At 37.5% G+C, this 18673-nt stretch overlaps 1 protein-coding gene across 10 annotated transcripts in view; it reads right to left on the reverse strand.

Annotated features, from left to right (window-relative positions):
- Positions 1–4623, reverse strand: part of RBFOX1 (RNA binding fox-1 homolog 1) — a 107647-nt gene extending 103024 nt beyond the window's left edge. For all 10 annotated transcript variants that reach the window (XM_015877147.2, XM_015877145.2, XM_015877149.2 and 7 more), the window contains exons 1-2: positions 4537–4623; positions 508–750 (exon numbers count right to left, since the gene is read on the reverse strand). In XM_015877147.2, coding sequence (XP_015732633.2) covers positions 508–750; positions 4537–4608 — 315 coding nt within the window. In that variant the 5' untranslated portion in view covers positions 4609–4623. The remainder of the gene's footprint in view (positions 1–507; positions 751–4536) is intronic.
- Positions 4624–18673: the final 14050 nt, after the last annotated feature.

An 18673-nucleotide genomic window follows, 5' to 3' on the forward strand; every position in this document is an offset into this window, starting at 1 on the left:
CCCTCCCAACTTTTGGTAAAGACTGCATGAACAAATTCTCACGAGTGCTGCAAATCTGCTCTTCACAATACTCATTCATCTACTTACACAAGTCATTTCAATATAGTATCACTCAACAAATATTTCTATGAAAAGTTTCTGCTCATGACTGTCAAAAATACAGAGTTCATTAAAAATCACAAAAGGAATTACCATTTGTGTTTAATTCTATTTCTTTTTCATCCCCTTGGTTTTCTTAATCTATACAACTCATATACTTGCTGTTGACAAGTTGGTCTGTCTGATATTATAGAAAAAGGACTACAGATTCCAGAACACTCCCACACATCATATGAGGCTCCAAAAACAGAAAACTAAGATTCTCCAATATCAACAAATTTTAAAATGCAATCAATCCTAGTACAAGTGAAGTGTAAAATCATTAAGTGCAACATAAGAATTAATGTTAGAAAAAAACATGCGCCACTCTAAATACACAGCTTAATAATAGCCAAAACCTTGACTTACTGTGGCTGTGCCGGAGACAGTTTGTGCATTTGTGTCAGCTGCACTCTGTTCAGAGTGTGTCTGAGCAGGAGGGTACATGTTTAATGTGTGCTCTGGAACAGTGGTTTGGCCTGTGTAGTCTGGAGCTGGATGAGGATGTGGGGCTGTGTATTCTGCAGGGATACCGTTCTGAGGAGGAGCAAACTGGGCTGAGGCGTAAGGCTGTGCCATTGTGTCAGGAGGTGCTGTAGCTTCCTGATTACCCTGTGAAGATCAAAGGGGGAGAAAAAGGAAGAAATGTGGGGTGAGATAAAGCAGTTTAGTAAGCACTTTTATTTTTCTGCTATGATTGCAGGCCTGAAAAGGGCACAATGCTAGCTCCTTGAGAATACTTCTTATCTGAATTAAATCCACTTTCCTAACACTGTTAAATCTTATTAAAATTAAAATCTGCTGTTCTCTGGATAACTATAGACTGTTCTTTCACTGCAAAATGCCAGTGAAATCTTGCCTCAACTAAAGCCTCAACATGAACAAGAAAGAGTTTATTCCATATGATGCTGAGTGCAACTACCAAGACAGAGCTCTGGTAAAGTTATCCCATAGCCTGGGATCATCCATTCTGACTTACAATCCATAGAACTCATAATATACGCTCCCTGCACTGAGCAGAATTCACACAGAATCACACAGAATTATCAAGGTTGGAAAAGACCTAGGTCATCCAGTCCAACCATTACCAACACTTCCCAGCTAAATCATATCCTACGCTTCACCAGCTTCACTTCCCTTCTTTAGGTATAATTCAGCTTTCTTGTGAGGGGCCCAAAGCTGAACACAGTATTCGAGGTGTAGCCTCATCAGAGTCAAGAACAGGGGTTAATCACTGGCATGCTCTGATCATTCCAAATAGCAACAATAAGAAAGAATGATAAGAAAGAATAAGTATAGAAGAATCTTTCAGGTATAAATTATGTCCAAGCAATGTCATTACAGATGACATGGCACTACAGGCAAATAATACAAGGACTATAGACTCCAAAACCCAGGTGGGCTAACTGGTTTAAAAGATTAAATTATATTCCTCTAAATATGAAGTAGTTATTTAAAGAAAAAAAAAATAAAAAAAATTATCTGATTAAAGGTGTCATTTGTTTCTAAAATATTTTTTCCTTTTCCCAACAAAGTATGTAGAAGTACTGTAATGAATCAGCTTGCATCTACTCATCTGTCCTTGATTTCCTAATTTCAGAATAGGCTAGATGAAGAAAAGTCTTTCTTTTTACACCTGAGGCCATTTCCAGCCAATTTCAGCTACCTCAGATACTGGTGACCTGACCTGGGTCTAAACTCAAGAGTTTAGAAAACTTACAAAATCACATTTCAGGAACAGGACTTGATACAAGGTACGCTTGGAAGAGAAAATTACATTTTGCTTTGTAAAAGGCATCCACTGTGTCCTAGAAAATAAAGGCTTTATATTAGCAATCAAAACCTCCCCCATTTTAATCTGATCTTTGGTACTGTTTTAATGCATGGCCCTGAGGAAGTGATATACCTTGCTTCATTCATTCACAATATTTATAACACTTGTATTTACATACAGTCAGTAAGTTATATATATCTACAGTGTTTACAAGGTTTTTGTATACTGCAGCTTGTCCTGTTAAAAGTTTTAAGGGCGGTTCAAAAAGGTTCAAAACTTCCAAACTTATATTTGTATTCTTTTATATTACACTGGGAAGATCCCCTTCTTATCTCCTACTTCACCTAAAAATCCAGATTAAAAGCAACAACGAATGGATTCCACCAGAGATGTTTACTAAATGTTACATACATAGTTTTAAATCTTTAGGGAGGGCAGGGGGCTTAGATTTATTTATTTATTTTTTAATCAACTGTTTTAGGGTTGATGTCAGCAAGCGCTAAGAAAGGACTTCTGCCTGTATAAGCATTTTTCACCACGCTGGCTTTGAAGCTCAGTAGCTGGTACTGATGGTCTTTAAGGTACTCATTCATCTTAGATGCTAAACATGGCACTAGAGTCAGCAGCTGTTAGAAAAGAACAATAATGGCAACAAAGGGACCAACAGATATGTCCAGGTGCATTTGATCTTTAAGTTTTTGTGCTACTCTCTGAATCCTAAACCAGATGTTCTGAGACCACCCACTGTTTGTCATTAACACTGACAAGAGCTTTACAAGACCCTGATTAATATTCAAAGCATTCACACTTAGTGCTAATTACAGCTAATATTTAATTAAGAGGGTTGAGCTTCTGTATGATTTTTCACCAGCGACTCCAAACCATTCACAATTTAGATTTAACATTGAAAGGCAAACTGCATGGGAAATCCAATGGACGTGCTACTCTTTCTCATTCATTGGAACGTGCTACTCTGAGATCCAACTTGCATATTAGTGGGGACTTGGTTACCAATAAATAGGAACTGAAGGGTCAGCCATGGCTTGGCTGGTTCAGATTTTTTTGGTTGTTTGCTGTTTTGTGTGTGTGTAAACCATACTTATTCTACCTTAGTTTAAACAATATGACAATAAGTCTGAGTTGTTAGCCTCTTAAAAGCTGCAGACTTCTGTAGCCTTCAGTAGCCTGAATTCAGTAGATGCAGTATTACAGAGCATTATTAAAAGCACATGAGTATAAACATATTATTTACTAATTAGGTCAGGATCACACCAGTAGCTTGCTGTTTAGATTATGAATTGACATTAAGAACAATAGTGCAAACTAACATTTGTATAGACGCATAGTTGACAGAAATACCAAGTGACACAAAACTCTGCTACATTTGAAACAATCCTAATGAATCAAAATTCTTTAAATAGTCACCTAACATGGCATGTCACCATGTCCTTTAAAATAAAGGGAACTAAAATGAATAAATGAAATAGTTGATCTAATTCATTAAACCAAGAATACAAAATTGCCTTGAAAGCAACAGGAAATATTGATCCTAATTTAGTCTATGAACTCAGGTATTAGGGCTGCCTCCAAACTGTGGGTGACAGTACACAGATGTTGCTTCATACAACCTCGACATTAGAAGCTAAACAGAAGTTGTCATTTTGGACTCAATTCCAAGTACCTTTAAGTTTAAATGACCCTTTAATGCTTGCTTGGCACATGGTTTTTAATAAAGTAGTTGCTGGCAATAGAAAGAAGAACAAAGGATGGCAGACAGTCAGGCTCTGTTAAATGTTCTGGCCTGAGGTTTAATGAAAACCACATTTCAACTGAAAAATATGCTTTACGTGGCAGTGTATAAAACGAGCTTTATTGCTTTCTGGTTAAATGTTGAACTCTAAAAGAACAACACAAGAAAGCATTCCAATGATATAGGTAAGTAAAATAATTCCTATTGAATACATATATATTATTCCACTTGAAGAAAAGCTTAGAATTTAAAATGTTCCTAAGTACCTCAGATCTCAACATGTCTTTTCAGCATCTTCAGCTCTGAAAGGATTTCATAATTAAGAAACCCATGAAAAGTGTCAAAACATAATAAAGCAAGCTTGTTATGTTTGTATACAAAAGACAGAGTACAGAAAATATTACTTATGCAGTGTTCCTTTTTAAAAACACATTTGCAGTATAAAAAATGTATTTATTCCACAAAAGCCATTCTGCTTGCCTGCATTTTAAAGTCTAACTAACAGTTTATTGTTTGTTTTACTTTATTTTCTGTTTGGTGCATCCTGTTTCTTTGGCAAGAGATATTTTACATTTAGAGGAAGCCTCTCATACTGTAGTTAAATGAGCCAAACTGCATCATATCCTTAGGGCATGGAAACAAAGAAGAAAAATGAAACATTACTCCGTAAACCTGCTGCTTATAAGAATGGCTCCGTCAGATATATCAAGCAGAGCAGAGACACAATCACCACTGCCGTTTGCCTTTCTTCAGAGAAGGTCTAAGTGACAAAACATGTACTAGAAGCCTTACATGCAGTGGTGCAGCTGGTTAAAGGAAATGCCTTGATTTGACTAAAATCAAGAGTTTCAAGCGAAAATAAAAGTGAAAATACCTGCTGTACCATCCTGTTCTCTTTATCCTCCATAAACTTAGCCAGCTGCTCTAGTCCCAGGCCATACAGCATCTGCCCAAAGCAAGGATCAATTATGGATGAGGGCGTGTGAGCAATGTAATGTGTGTAAGAGTGTGGATGATAGGGGTGTTCGAGGAGGGGGAGCTAATCCAGGGTTTACTGACCTCCCTCTCAACATCTGACTGCTCCCAAAACCTAATCCAGATGGGGCTCTTTCGGCTTGCTGGGCCTCGCCCCATCAATCACAGCAGGCCACTCCTCTGTCTCCTGCTACTAGTTATAGAGTGCACCACTGAGCAGATGATTACACACAGAAGAAGAAAAAACACAGCCTGGCTAAATTAATAGCTGCTTCAAAAACATCAGAAATGCTACTATGTCAGTTGCCGGAAGCAGAGAATTTCTGTTTTAAAATTAAGATGGCTGTACTCAAAGTTACAAAAAAAAACAACCAACTTCCAGTGCTTTGGGTTTCTGATACACAGAACGTGCACATATTTCTATGTGATTAATCCTTCCTACATGGGGTAGAGTTAATACCAGTAAGATTTCTACTTTAAATTTGCTGAACTCCATAAGCAAACCATCAATACTGAAAGCAGTCTGTTTTAGATTAAATGTACTTTACCCTCCCATACAAATGAAATATTGTTTCCCTTTTTGTTTCATTTCACAGCACTGGAAATGCTTCCAAGGTTTGATTCCATGAGGCACTTTAAGCAAGTTAATACTTCACTGTTAAAGGAATTTTCTTAGTTGCTCTAGAGTCAGTTTGAGAATGATTTAACCTCTAATTAAATCAAACAGTAATACACTTATAGACAGGGAGATACAGAAAGGCCCCAAAGAATAGATTTTTATTGCCACTCTATCCCAGACTGACTAGTGAAGAGAAATTGCAAGCAGGGCAGACACTTAACAGGGAAATTATTCTTACAAATGTTGAAATTTGTGTTACTATTCTAGCATAAATGTTAGAAGAGTACACAGGGCAGCAGATAAACAGCTATCAGATCATCTTTAAACTTATATTCCATCTGATACGTATTAGATTTCCTTAAAGCAGTGGTGTAACTCTTCCAGATTTGTTGCTGGCACTCCTCAATTAATGATAATAAGAGCAGCCACTTCAGATTTTTCAGAAGGATTCAGACATCCTACCACAGTGGACCAATAATCACAACTGACTGATTTTGCAAGCTTTCTCTGTTGTAGCTTAATTATCTGACCAGGCCACTTGACTCAGATCATTTACTTCTGCAGTCATACAAAATGAATTCTCCAGCCACCTCTTTCTGGAAGGTTCACCACAGATCCAAACTCAGATTTCATTTAAGAAACAGTATCATTCCAAAAGAAGTCTATCCTCAAAAGAAAGAAAATGCAAAATACATTTTCCTCAGAGAGCACAGGACAAAAAGGCAACAGTACGGAAGCAAAAAAGACTTTCCTCACTCCTCAAAAAATAAGTTCTTTACCCTCCTTACTGAGAAGCTTCTGCTTTTGGTTCTATGGCAATGAATGCCATCCCTCCATAGCACAAAGTCTCAGCACTAAGACTGCACTCAGCACTCAGACCCTAGAATCAGCAAGAATAAGCATATGCATAGCCTGTTTAGGGAGAGAGAAGTTACAACCTTAAATTGCTTTTAATTCACATGGGAAGAACTATCTTTTATATTAGAAAGTGAGAACAATAAGATATCAAAAACATATTGAAACTGTTCAGCATCTGCTGAGTGTGCAACTAGTAAGATGGAGAATACAGCAGTGTGTTAGCATTCAGGAGCTTCTAGCTGCAAAAAAAATTCAGATTACATATTGCTACATAGAAATTGATAGCTAGCAGGTATTCAATCAGAAAATTGCCTTTTCTTTTAAATATTACAATCACATGGTATAGTACATCACTTGTGTCAAGTTACATTTAATCGTATGAGCATACTGAAAGGAAAAAAACTGAATACCTACTCACAGACTCATGCCAAGAGGGATTGTGAGGCTTCATGAATCCTTTTCCTCTTATTTAATATTCTTATATCTGTATAGAACAATTTTGATACATATTATACCCTCAAACTAATCTATTCCATTGTCTTTTTAGTGCACACCTAGTATGCCTGAATTCATAGTTACAGTATAATGTGTGCTGTCAGTTACTTATGTTCTTCTCAAGTCTGCCTATGTTAAAGGAAAGACATTTTCCTCGAAGCAGAAATAGGTATAATGAGAGAGATGCTAATTTTCTTGAGAGTAAAGCAACACCATCTGCTTCCTACTAGTTAAGAGCACGTCTAAAAAGGAACAATAATTTATGAGCTCACTAATGCTTAATGATTTTTATCACAGTAGAATCAGGGCTCTGCTTCATTTGAGACAAGGTTTTTGAGAAATGCAAACCAGAAAGGTAATAGGCTTTTACCTACTTTTCCTACATACATTGAATGGTTTCTCTGAACAACAATGAAAAACGATCACTATTTAATCCAGCAGAAATAAACTAAACACGTCACAGAGACAGCTAAAAACTGCTAACTGTTTCTGGAAAGGCAAAAGAGAGTTCTCTAAGATCCTGCAGACTATATACACTTTCTCGGCCCAATTTTAAATAAAGAGAAGAATTACTGTCCTTATTATTCCCCAGAAGGTGAAATACATCTCAGGAACTTCAGGTATTTTAAGATTTTGTCACTTTATCTATGGTAGTTATCCGCACCCACTTTACAGTAGTAGCAAATGCATTCAGTGTTTAAAAGGAAACCTTAAATCACACAACTAGTAATGGTTCCACCGCCTACTGCTTTCAAGAACAAAACTCAAATCAAAACAAAGCGGAGAGCCAATTTAAATGAACAAAAGGTGAAAAAGTAGGTCGAGATCCACCGAAAGAGATGTCTTCAGTGACTAATAGCATCAATTAAGAAAGGCAACGAGCACCAAATTCAATTTTTGGTGCCCTAAGTATCTATGTTTGTGGCGTTCTGCTTAGAACAAAATGAAATTGGGAATTACAGAGCATGGCTATTTGACCTAAAATGCCGCTCGATAATACGAACTATAAAATGAATTTTACAAATTATTTAACTTCATTTTAGCAAGACAATATGAATGCCAGTTAAATAACCTGAGCATGAGGCCTCTTGCACTCTTCAGAAGCAAATAAATCACGATACAAAACATTTCCAGTTAGAAAAAGAATATGAGATTAACTCAAACAACATAAACATTACAAATGGCCAAAGTCTCTGTTGCTCTATGCACAAGAGTGAAAATAATTCTGCACTCTGATTTCAGCACTTCTTGGGTTTTAACAATACAACACATGTTGCTTCAACTTTGTATGTACTTCAAAAAGAAACTAAAAAGCAAGTCCCTTCCCTGAACAACAGTTCACCAGGGTTAGAAGTTCAACAGAATTCAAACTTTCTATATTCAAATACAATCCAAACTTGTATGTTGGTCTACCTGATGAAGGATTGAGCATATCTGGAAGTAACAGGAAAATCTGTTCAGAATCTTTGCACAAGGCTGCATTTCACTCTGAAGCGATAACCACGTTCCATAAAGATGCTACACTGACTTTATTTTTTTGTTTCATGTATCAGTGCTTTTGCTTTACAGAAATTGTTGCAGCTTTGTAACTCTAAGAAACCAAATTAACCAAGGACAGTGAAGTAGAAGCATAGTTATAGTGCACCAGGTCTGACCTCACTACTGAGATACAGACTCTTGTTCTGATCTCTGTGTGTTGCCTATTATCTCCTCCTACAATCAGCATCTTCTCGATAACTTTCTCTTTTGATGCTGAAATGCTGCTATGAGGACACACCAGAGGCTCTTCCTTCCCAGGCCACACAGTATTGCACTCTCATCTTCCTCACATAGCCTGTACCCTAACTGGCACATGGATCACTTTGGGCTTTCTGCCGAATTGGCTTCCCAGCATTGACCAACATCTGTCTGTAATCAGATGGCCCCAGAATTCAGCACATATCTTAGACATCATTTAACAAGGGTTAAGTAAAAGGAGATAATCACTTCCCTCCTGTTTATACAGTCCAGCATACTGTCAGCTTCCTCTGTTGCCAGAGCAAATATACTATGCTAACACAACTAAACTAATTCAATAGAAATTCACTACAGGAAATGTTTATATTACACACTGAAATTGAGATCTAATCAAGTGTGAACAGGTTAGAAATGCTTACAGTAAAGACAGTCCCAAAGAGCAAAGTAGTAATGACTACATCCATCCAGAACGGTTGCATAAGAACCTTGCATAGTCCTACCAAGATGCCGAAAGGATTGGAGCACCTCTCCTATGAGGAGAGAGAGAACTGGGGCCATTCAGCTGGAGGAAGTTCAGGGGGATCTCATCAATGCCCATAAATAACTGAAGGGAGGGTGCAAAGAAAAGGGAGCCAGGCTAATTTCAGCAGCTCCTCTGGTCCCAGCACTGGGCACATCCTGTATCACAGCAGTTTCTTCTGCTGGGGCTGAGAGACCCAGGGGGCCCTGCCAGCCACAGCCACTTTGTGGTGATCATTCTCACTCTGTAAGTGGGATACAAATAGACATTGGAAAGAGCTGGACAGTGAGTGGAGGGCATGAGTATTTTCAAGGTATAAGTAGGTAAAGATATTACCAGCACTTACATGGATAATCACATTAACAAATGCAAACCAGTTATTTTGTAGGTTAGGAGCTAAGACAACTCTTCACACTACCCACATTTCTTTGTACTAATGGGTCTGAAAATACACAGCACTTCTGCTTGTGACTATTACCACATGATACAAATGAAGCTGTAAAGAGACATCAACTCATCAGTCACAAAGGAACACTGAGGAATGCAAAAAAGGACTAACGCCTCAGTCCCAGCTCAGGTCTTTCCTATCACCACCCTAATTAAACACCACCTTAAGTGCTTTATTGCAATTAGAATTCTCAGTGTTGAAGGCCAGCACTCTGGAACTCAGGTGCCAAAGCTAATTGGAAATGAAAAACACAAAAAAAGAACGCTCATTAAAAATTTTGTGATTCCCACACTAGAAATTATCTATACTTTGGGAATAAAGATTTGCTTTTCTGTAGGTTTAGAACAACATACTAACTAGTTTTTGTTACGCTGAAACCCTTTTAGTAGGAACCATATTCCTGCCACCGTCTTTCCTAAGTAAAGCTAGATTTAGCTGTACCTACCAAACCACTACTAGAATTTAAAAGATTCTAGGCTTTTGGTTAACTGCTAAGAGCCTTAATTTCTCCTCTAAAATTTTATACACTAATTTAAATTTCTTTCAGACTTGGCACATCCAGGGGCTTTTTGCCTTACTTACCTGGATATACATAAGCTAGTCATTACTATTTATGAAGATGATGAAAAAAAAAAACATTAAACAGTCAAAGAAACATAATTTTTAGATTCCAACACAAAGTGCAACAGCAGAATTGAAAACAAAACCAAACCCCTAAAGCAAATACAAATATATTTGCAATTTAAAGCAACTCAGTATAGCTTTAAAAGCAGTTTTCTCCTCCACTTGACTGCCAAGTGACCTGACTCAGGATTTTGTGGCTTTCCCAGGCACAATCTGATGATACTGATACCAGCAACATCAACACTTTCAAAGAGAAATTGCACTGTCATGCGAAGTGAGGAGTGGGTGGAACCTTTGATTTAAGTGATAACATCACCATCTTCCTGATTTTTAAAATGGAGATACACATTTCTTTTTGATCCAATGTCCTGAGGAGGGCCTATACATTGCTGGAATAATCCCATTCCAATAATTAGGGTGGGGTCTTTGTGACAGTTTTGTCTATGAAATATTTAACATCTTAGGTAGATGATTTCCCAATGCATGCAATAACTCTAATGTAGAGAGAAGCTGTCTTCTCTGAAATACAAAATATATCATTATCAAATACTGTAAAAACATGCGACTACTTCGTTTATTTTTAAGTATCAGTGAAATACTTAACACTACTGGAAATATTATTACTTTTAACTCCAAAGGAAACAGATGGCTTTAAATAGCTACTTATTTCGACATACGGAACCTGATCACTGAACTATGAAGAATCAAACAGCAAGATGTCCCAGTCATTTTTTATTCATTTTTACTAGTAAGAATAAAAGAGAGAAATAAAAGTGTGTCTAAATAAAATAATTCCATTTCTAATATAATTTCTTTTGTTTAAATTGTAAAGGAACAAGGAAGGTTTAAAAATATATGACCTAGATTTTGTTTGTAGCACTGATTTAGTTACCAACTGTACATCTTTTAATAGAAAGTAACAATTCACAATGCACAGGCTTTCTTTTGCATTTATTTACCACTTCAAACATGCAAAGATGATCAACTCCCTTACAAACAATTCTCTCATTGTGAACACACATGCAGGAGCTCCCATAGCTTCCATTGAAATAAAGCTGTTCTTGAACTAAGAAAGAAATTCACAAGCACATGGCATCAACTGAGAAGAGTTTTTGTCAGAAGTCAGCAACGGGATACACTGTGCAGCTAATAACAAAGGTATGAAACAGGAATGTTGCTCTTTTCTGGGGCTGCCCAACATATCAGTGCTCACTTTTCTAATCCAGCAAAGCAAATTAAATTTGTCTATTAAACTGCAAATTAAAGTACTGTCAACACTCTAGTTTTACTACTACTGTGGAAAAAGCATCACCTCCAACAGCAAAACTGCAGTTTTGGAGAAGCATTAAGAGCAAATGATCCTTATTCAGTTCTTACTACTGCTTTCTTCATTCCAGGGAATAGAGGGCTGCTCAGTATGTTCACATCAGTTTATTACTGACATAAATAGAATCAGCAGCTTAAGTGAATTAAACAATTTCATTTTCCATCTCAGCTCTCTCTGTAGGTGAATTTTTCAAGCTGCTTGCAACTTTCTGAAGCTGCTGCAAAGTTTGCCATTTTTTCTTCATTCCTTGCTCTGAGCTTATATAACAAACTACTCAAAGGTGTCCCTGCATTATCCACAGTTGGTGGGCAGAATTGTACTTGCTTCAGAATAATTTTTAGTGCTCCATTTGTTTAAGGGAAAAAAAAAAAAGAAAAAGGCTGCTTAGGCGTTTCTGTGCAGAACATTCAATACGTAGGAGTGCCCTATCTGCATAGTAGCATGTGGGTAGGATTTGGACAAGTGCAGTGAAGGATATGACAATCAAAACCAGATATGTGGGAAATCTCTTTGAAATCTAAAATTGCCTCACCCAGCACCCAGGTTTCACTGACTTCAGTAAATAGCTCTGTAAGGGGGAAATTAGCACATGAACTCCTCATGAGGTAACATCTGTCTTTTGGCACTGCAGTTTCTGTTGGGTATCAGACAACCTCCAAGAATAATTCCTTATTCTGTCTAGCAAAGAAAAAAAAAAAAATCAATGAGAAATGAAATTTTGATCAATGTTAAGAATTTGCATGAGATTGTTCCAGCTAATGACATGCAGAACAAGTTATAACTGATTTCTGCCGTTGACATTCTGTCAATTTAATAACAGATCCTTCTCTTGATGTAACTTGACTGCCATAAGCATTCCCAATATAGTGAAATGTTTTGTTAATATCTCTACAGAAGTCAAAATGTAAAACAGAAGAGAACCTGGACCAGTTTCTTGTATACAGGACTTGTCTTTAAGCCACTGCTCATTGTAGACATTTCCTTCTCCTAAATATTACAATGCCAAAGGAACAGTTACAGGTAACTGCATTCACAAACAATGGTAATAAAGTAAACAATAACCTAAACAAATGTATGGTGTGCAGCTAAACAGCTCCTTACATTTTAATCATTTTTTGTATGCATTTGATAAGTCATTATTACAGGAAAGATGCATATTTTCAATTTCATTTTAAATTAATGGGCATAAATTGATGGTTACCTAAAGTCAATATGTTCTAAAAATAACACATGATGGAAAAAATAATGAGATACAAAAAGGTATTTGTACAAGATCACACAAATAGTTGCAATAACAAAGTGGCCATCTCGATTATATGTATGTTGGACTGTCTATGAATTCTGTAACCAATTTAAGAACAAGACTGCAGTGTATCCATCAAAAATCAAACCTACCTGATTTTCCATGCAAATGCAACATTAAAAGACCCTTCCCTGAAAGATACGCCTTATGCACTAATACACCCTATACAAACTCTTGTTGGTTTAAGTAATGCCTGGAGAAGAAAGTTGTCTTTCCAATCCTGCCCTAACTCACATATACAAAAAATTCTAAGGATTGTTCTCAAGCAAAGGCCAAAAGAATTAAGACAAGGCCCTGTGAACTTGGCTTGCATATAACTGCTGCCATCTTAATAAGGTGAGAGCAGCTTTTAAATCCCAGGCAGATTCAGAAGCTGCAGCCCAGTCCCTGCCATATGGAGACAGCCTGGAATCTGTCAAGTTCACTTAGTGAATTTTATCTTTGGGGAGTCAGTGAGGCAAGCTAGATCAGAATAAACAGGATGCTGTTGAGATCTGGAGGCTAATGCTAGTACAGGCTGGACTAGTGATCCAAAAAAATCAGTTTTAAATAAACATGTGCTTGACTAGAAAAATTAACAATAATTAAATCTGCATAGGTATAAAAAACACAAAATGCAGCTTGTGTGACTTGAAAAATGCTGTTCTTTCTCTGATGTCAGGAAGTGGCCAGATTTTCCCTTTCTTTCCATTATTCCATTGATAAAACAACATATTAATGCTTTATTATCCATATAAGACTTAATTATTGAACATTTTGAATGCCCTTGTTAAGTGATGTGCATAATTATACAACCTTCCTCATTTTTCAGTAAGAGCGAGGAGCATCACGCTCATACTATCTACATGCAAGTCCAGGTTTCTTCTTCATGCTTCAATAGAATTCTGGGGTCTCCAAACCTATCAAATTCTGTGTTGATGGATGGGGATAAGATAGACTTTGTTGTGCTCTGGGTAAAAGCCAGAATCTTAACTGTAATCTTCTGCACATGCTTTTACTGATATTCAGCATAAAAATAAGCCTTATCCATTTTTATTAGTTGGCCTGAGCCAGAACCAATTCTTTTGATGTCACCTAGCTTATAAAATGCAGCACAATAAGCAAGGGAGGTTTTAAAATGCTTCATAGACTTTACCCATTATATTAATAGGTTTCAAATTGCAATCTGTGGAGCACTTTCTGGTGCTGATCCACAGGCAGCTGGCCAGTCACCTGGAGCTGGCTCCTCTCCTTGGTTCCCTCTGCTTATTCGCTATAAAAAGCAAAACTGAAAACGGGCTAAAACCCCCCCAGCAAAACAGATTTTTTTTTATGCCATTTTTTAGATAAACAGTTACAATGTTCACCACATGACTGTTGTGAGTGGAAAGGACGAGTCAGTTTTGAAATGCAACACTATAAGCCAGCTGAATAGGCAGTGAACCACACCAGGCTGGATGGGGCTGCAGAGAGAGTGCAAGAGAAAAAGCTGCTGTCACTACAGGAATAATTTGATTAAACTTAAAGGTGATTGAGCTCATTTTTCAAAGTTCTCTTATTTTCAAACTTTATCTCATGCTCAGAGAAGATGGTATTGCACTACACAGTCATTTTCTAGAATTACTTCCAGTTCAAACCATTTCTATTAAGCGTGTACTAATAAATATTTTTCAGAACTGTCATGTTAAGTGCCACTTATGAATCTCTTAGAGGAATTAAAGCTATTTGTGTGCAAAGAAAGGTACACTGACCTGGGTCACCAGAAGAGTAAGGGTTTCAGGGAACCTAAGTAGCAAAACATTAATAGCAGCATATCTATGTAGGTCACTGTGAAAGTAATGCCTCCTACTTATTTCCATGGAAACTACAACAGATACAAAGATCATGATAGCACTGTAAGATAGAGCACATTTTCAGCCACCAAATGCTACTTTTCAGCAGTGACCACCATTATTTCTACGTTCTCGACAGTGATGAAAAGAAGCCTGCAAGCTGTGCTTTTAAAAATCTGCATCAGTGGAGGTGACTCGCTGTTTCACAGCTGCTATGACAACTCTGTTGCTAGGAAAATGTTATACACAGAATCTACCTTTCATCGGCCCAAACAAATGGAAGTCTGAAGGGAACAAATCTGGACTATACAGTGTGCATGCAGGGACCGCGCAGTCATGAACGGTAACGTGATCCGTGGTCTACTAACTGGCAAGGGGTCTGGTGTTATTGTGCATCAAGAGAAATGATGTCATCTTCTCTGACCTGACTCTGAAGTCTGAAACTTCATCCAAGTCAGTATCTCAATATAGTAGCCACATGGTTTGTCCAGGTCCAGGAAACCCATAAGATTGCTCCTTTCCCATCGCACAAGATAGTGCTCATCACTTTACCTACTGAGAGCTGCGTCTTGAACTTTGTATTCCATGAGGAATTCATGTTGCAACTCCACAGACTGCTGTTTTGATTCCAGCTTGTAGTGGTGACATCACTATGATATAGGTAACATTCACCTTCAGTTTCATATTGGTTCAATAGGTCCTGACAAACTTTCATATAATATTCTTTCTGTTCCTCCATGAGACCCATCTGGCACAAACTTTGTTATATTCCAACATTGCCACCAATGTTTCCACTGCACTGACGCTGATATTCAGCTCCATACAGTTCCCTGGTTGTAATCCTCAGATGAGCTGGTTGAGATGGTCTTCATTTTGTGGGTTCAGCTGTACATGGCTGTCCTGAGTCTGGATTGTCTTTAATGTAGCTGCCACCATAACAACACCTCACTGCGCTCACATCTGTTGTCTGGTCTCCACAAATGATCAGCAGGCATCAAAGAACTTCAATGGGCACCTTCTTTTCTGCATGGAGGAATTCAGTGACACACCTTTCCTTCATACACGCTTCCACATCAGCCGCCATTCTGTCAACGTGCCCCTCAGCTGCCCCATCTGGGATATTGGTGGGAAGGTTCAACCTCTGCTGCCATCCCAACATCCACTTCTGATGTCATGGGCCAGCATCATAAAATAAGAGGCATTACTTTCAGCACCCTTCATATATTTACTCACTCTCTTAAAATATATATATTTTTTTCCTGTACATTTTATTTCTTTATTTAGTATTTCAGCAGCTTTTCTTCACCTAAGTCAGTTTATCTTGAATGAGAAATACATCTACCATGGTCTATTTTGGAGATCACTGAGTTACTACACTGAGTTAATACTAATAGTAGACTACTTCTTCCAAGTAAACAGATTCACCAGCTGAAATCATTTAAGCTATCAACAACAGCTATTATTAGGTCACACAAAAATATTTGTGAGCCCAAACAAACTATAAATAGCACACCCAAAGGGATAAGTTCATTCAAAGCAGCACTGAAACGTGTAATTGATTGGTTTCAGTTCCAGGAATGGAGGCTATGCTACTGAAAAATGTGTGTTCCGCTGAAATCTTCCACCAGTGAGGATCCAGACAAGTAAAATCTGAGTGATAAAGCCACCAGGGAGACAAGACTGCTGATAAAAAATACTCATCCCTCATTTCTCAATGCAATCTGCCATTGATCCATCATAATAACGTGGACAGCTTAATTTAAATTCAGACTTGAAAAACATCTCCACGTCTCTACTTCCTTTACGGTACAAATTAACAACACAATAGCCTAAATAAATCCTAAGCCCTACATATTCACTATGCCCAAATGTGACAGTTTTGGACCATGGATATGAACATATTAAAGTGAATGTACCTTTGAAAACTACTCAGAGGTTGAGAGAGAGTCTGGGTTTTTGTTTGTTTGTTTCGTTTGTTTGTTTTTTATTTTTTGTAATCTCTCAGTTCTCTTTGAACTGCTGAATGTAACTTGGATTGTTTGAGGTAGGGAAAGGTGAGGCAAGTTTTTTAAGTAATCTGCCTCTCCACTTCTGATTTATTTAGTTTATTCGTAAATCACAAAAACTCATGCATTCTGTCCTTACTTGTTTGACAGTCCAAAAATATGATTTTTAAGGATATCAAAGATGGGAATGACACAGACATATTTAGCAACCCTATCATCTTCTGATGTCTTATTTGAATTGTACTCCCCATAAGGTGCATTAAGTTTGATATCCTGAAGAACTGATAAGTAGAAAGGAGTTCTGGACAGTCTTGATCGTGAATAAACTGATGGTGTATTTGTTTACTGAAGCCTTCACTTGAAATGAAAATTTATATTTAACTGTTCTTTTGTTATTACAGTTAATATTTTTTTTTCTTCATGGTGATGGAAGGTCAGATAGAGGGTATTTAAAGTATATATTAAAGTAGAAAAAACTAAACTAAATATAACGGAATTGTAATCTTCAAAGCAGCGTTAGGGCCCATACCCTGAGAAACATATATGTAATAACTGAAGTACACAGATGCTTGGGCAGTGTTCACATGCCAAATATACATTACTTGAAAATTCTGGAGTTGTTCATTTCTTCTGTGCCCATGTGAACAGTTGCCAGCTCTTTCTTGACGTGAAGGGAAAGGAGAGAATATGCAGGTACTGAACTTATGTACTATGTACTGATCTTACCTGAGAATGCTATTGGCTTTTACAGACATTTTGAAATATATTTCCAAGAAACTCAGTTAAGTTGGTCTTTTCCTATCAGGTTTGCTTACCAGCTCTTCTCGTGTTTGCAACCACTGGGTAAACTTTCACCAAGTGCTATAAGCCTTTGAACGGGTAAAGCAGAAATTCAGCACAATGTTTTAAATATCCGTTGTTAGGTTTGTGCCTTTTTCCAAGCAGACCTAGTTCAAGTCACAGCCTCATTACGTGCAACTGTGTTGAGGAGGATAAGAGGGAACAAGCTGCAAGTGAAATCATCTCTGGGAATCCAGAAAAAAATGCCTGACAAGATCCTTTTGAACATCACTTTTGAACAATAAAAAGGATGAGAGAATCATTTCCTATCCTGCCCTTTTATCATCGTAGCATAGAAAGAATAGACAGAATACGTGCAAAAGCACCTGAAAATAGTAAGGAACAGCAATGTGACGCTGCACTAATTGTTGAAACGCAAGTTTAAAGCAATTTTTTGATTAAAATACTTTACTTGTGTGCTCGGTTGCTGTGGGAAGTTACAGAAAAGGAGATCATTGCTTTTCTGAGTTTTGCACTGTGCATGTGAGATATAACTAGTCTCGTGTAGCCTATAGATTTTACTGAACACAGAATAACATGAAACTATAGCTTTTAATACTACGTTTTACCTAATATTATATAGATCCCTATAAGGATCTCCCTGGAAATACTGTAGATTGCCTGGGTAGCATTGAGTTGTTAGTGTTATCTCTGCACCAGGTCTGTTCTAGCACTAGTCAGTTGTCCAATCAATGACGATTAAGTCAGCAGAAAGCTTCCAGAGCAATCCTTTTTCCCATTCGTGTTCTCAGTAGCTACAAGCTCAGGGTACACAGGAGGTTCTATCCACCTTTACCCGTTTACAGGCATTAGCTGTGTGCGTCGGCACTGTTAGAGTTTGCATTCTTGTTTTACCCTCTGTATATTCCACGTGGGGTAAGTGATCTCGTAAGAAATTATGCATTCCTGTTCACATCTCCATTCCAGCTAAATATCACAGCAGCTAATTGGCACTTCAGAGGCAAGAAGATAAAGCTATAATTGAAAACACCTTTCTTCTTAGACCTACTGGCAACATTTGCACTAGGGGAGTAGACTTAGTCTGTTTTTAACTTATAGTCTTGTTTTACTTTTTTTGGCATGTCATCGGTGGTCAGCTGAGCCTTCCTACATAGGACGAGGTTGTGGATGGAATTCATGGTTAAGAATCCAAAATGTTTAGGAGAGCAAGATGTACTTTTAATGTATTTGGCGTTGTGAATACAGATGCTTCTAGAACTCATCAATTAGTGTTTAATAGCAACAAGTAAATGGGTGTCCTTTCTGTTCCTGCTATGAAATACAATGAGAAAAATAATCACAAATACATAACAGGTTCCTCTATAATTAATACAATGTTCTTTAGGAAGTTGAGCAGTTTCTCCTTCTGGTCGGGCAAGATTGCTACGAGCAAGTCGAAATATGGAAACTGTTTTAGCGAATATTACAAGTCATAAGGAGAATGGTTT

The sequence above is a fragment of the Coturnix japonica genome, chromosome 14 (assembly GCF_001577835.2).
Source record: "Coturnix japonica isolate 7356 chromosome 14, Coturnix japonica 2.1, whole genome shotgun sequence".
NCBI classification, from domain to species: Eukaryota; Metazoa; Chordata; class Aves; order Galliformes; family Phasianidae; genus Coturnix; species Coturnix japonica.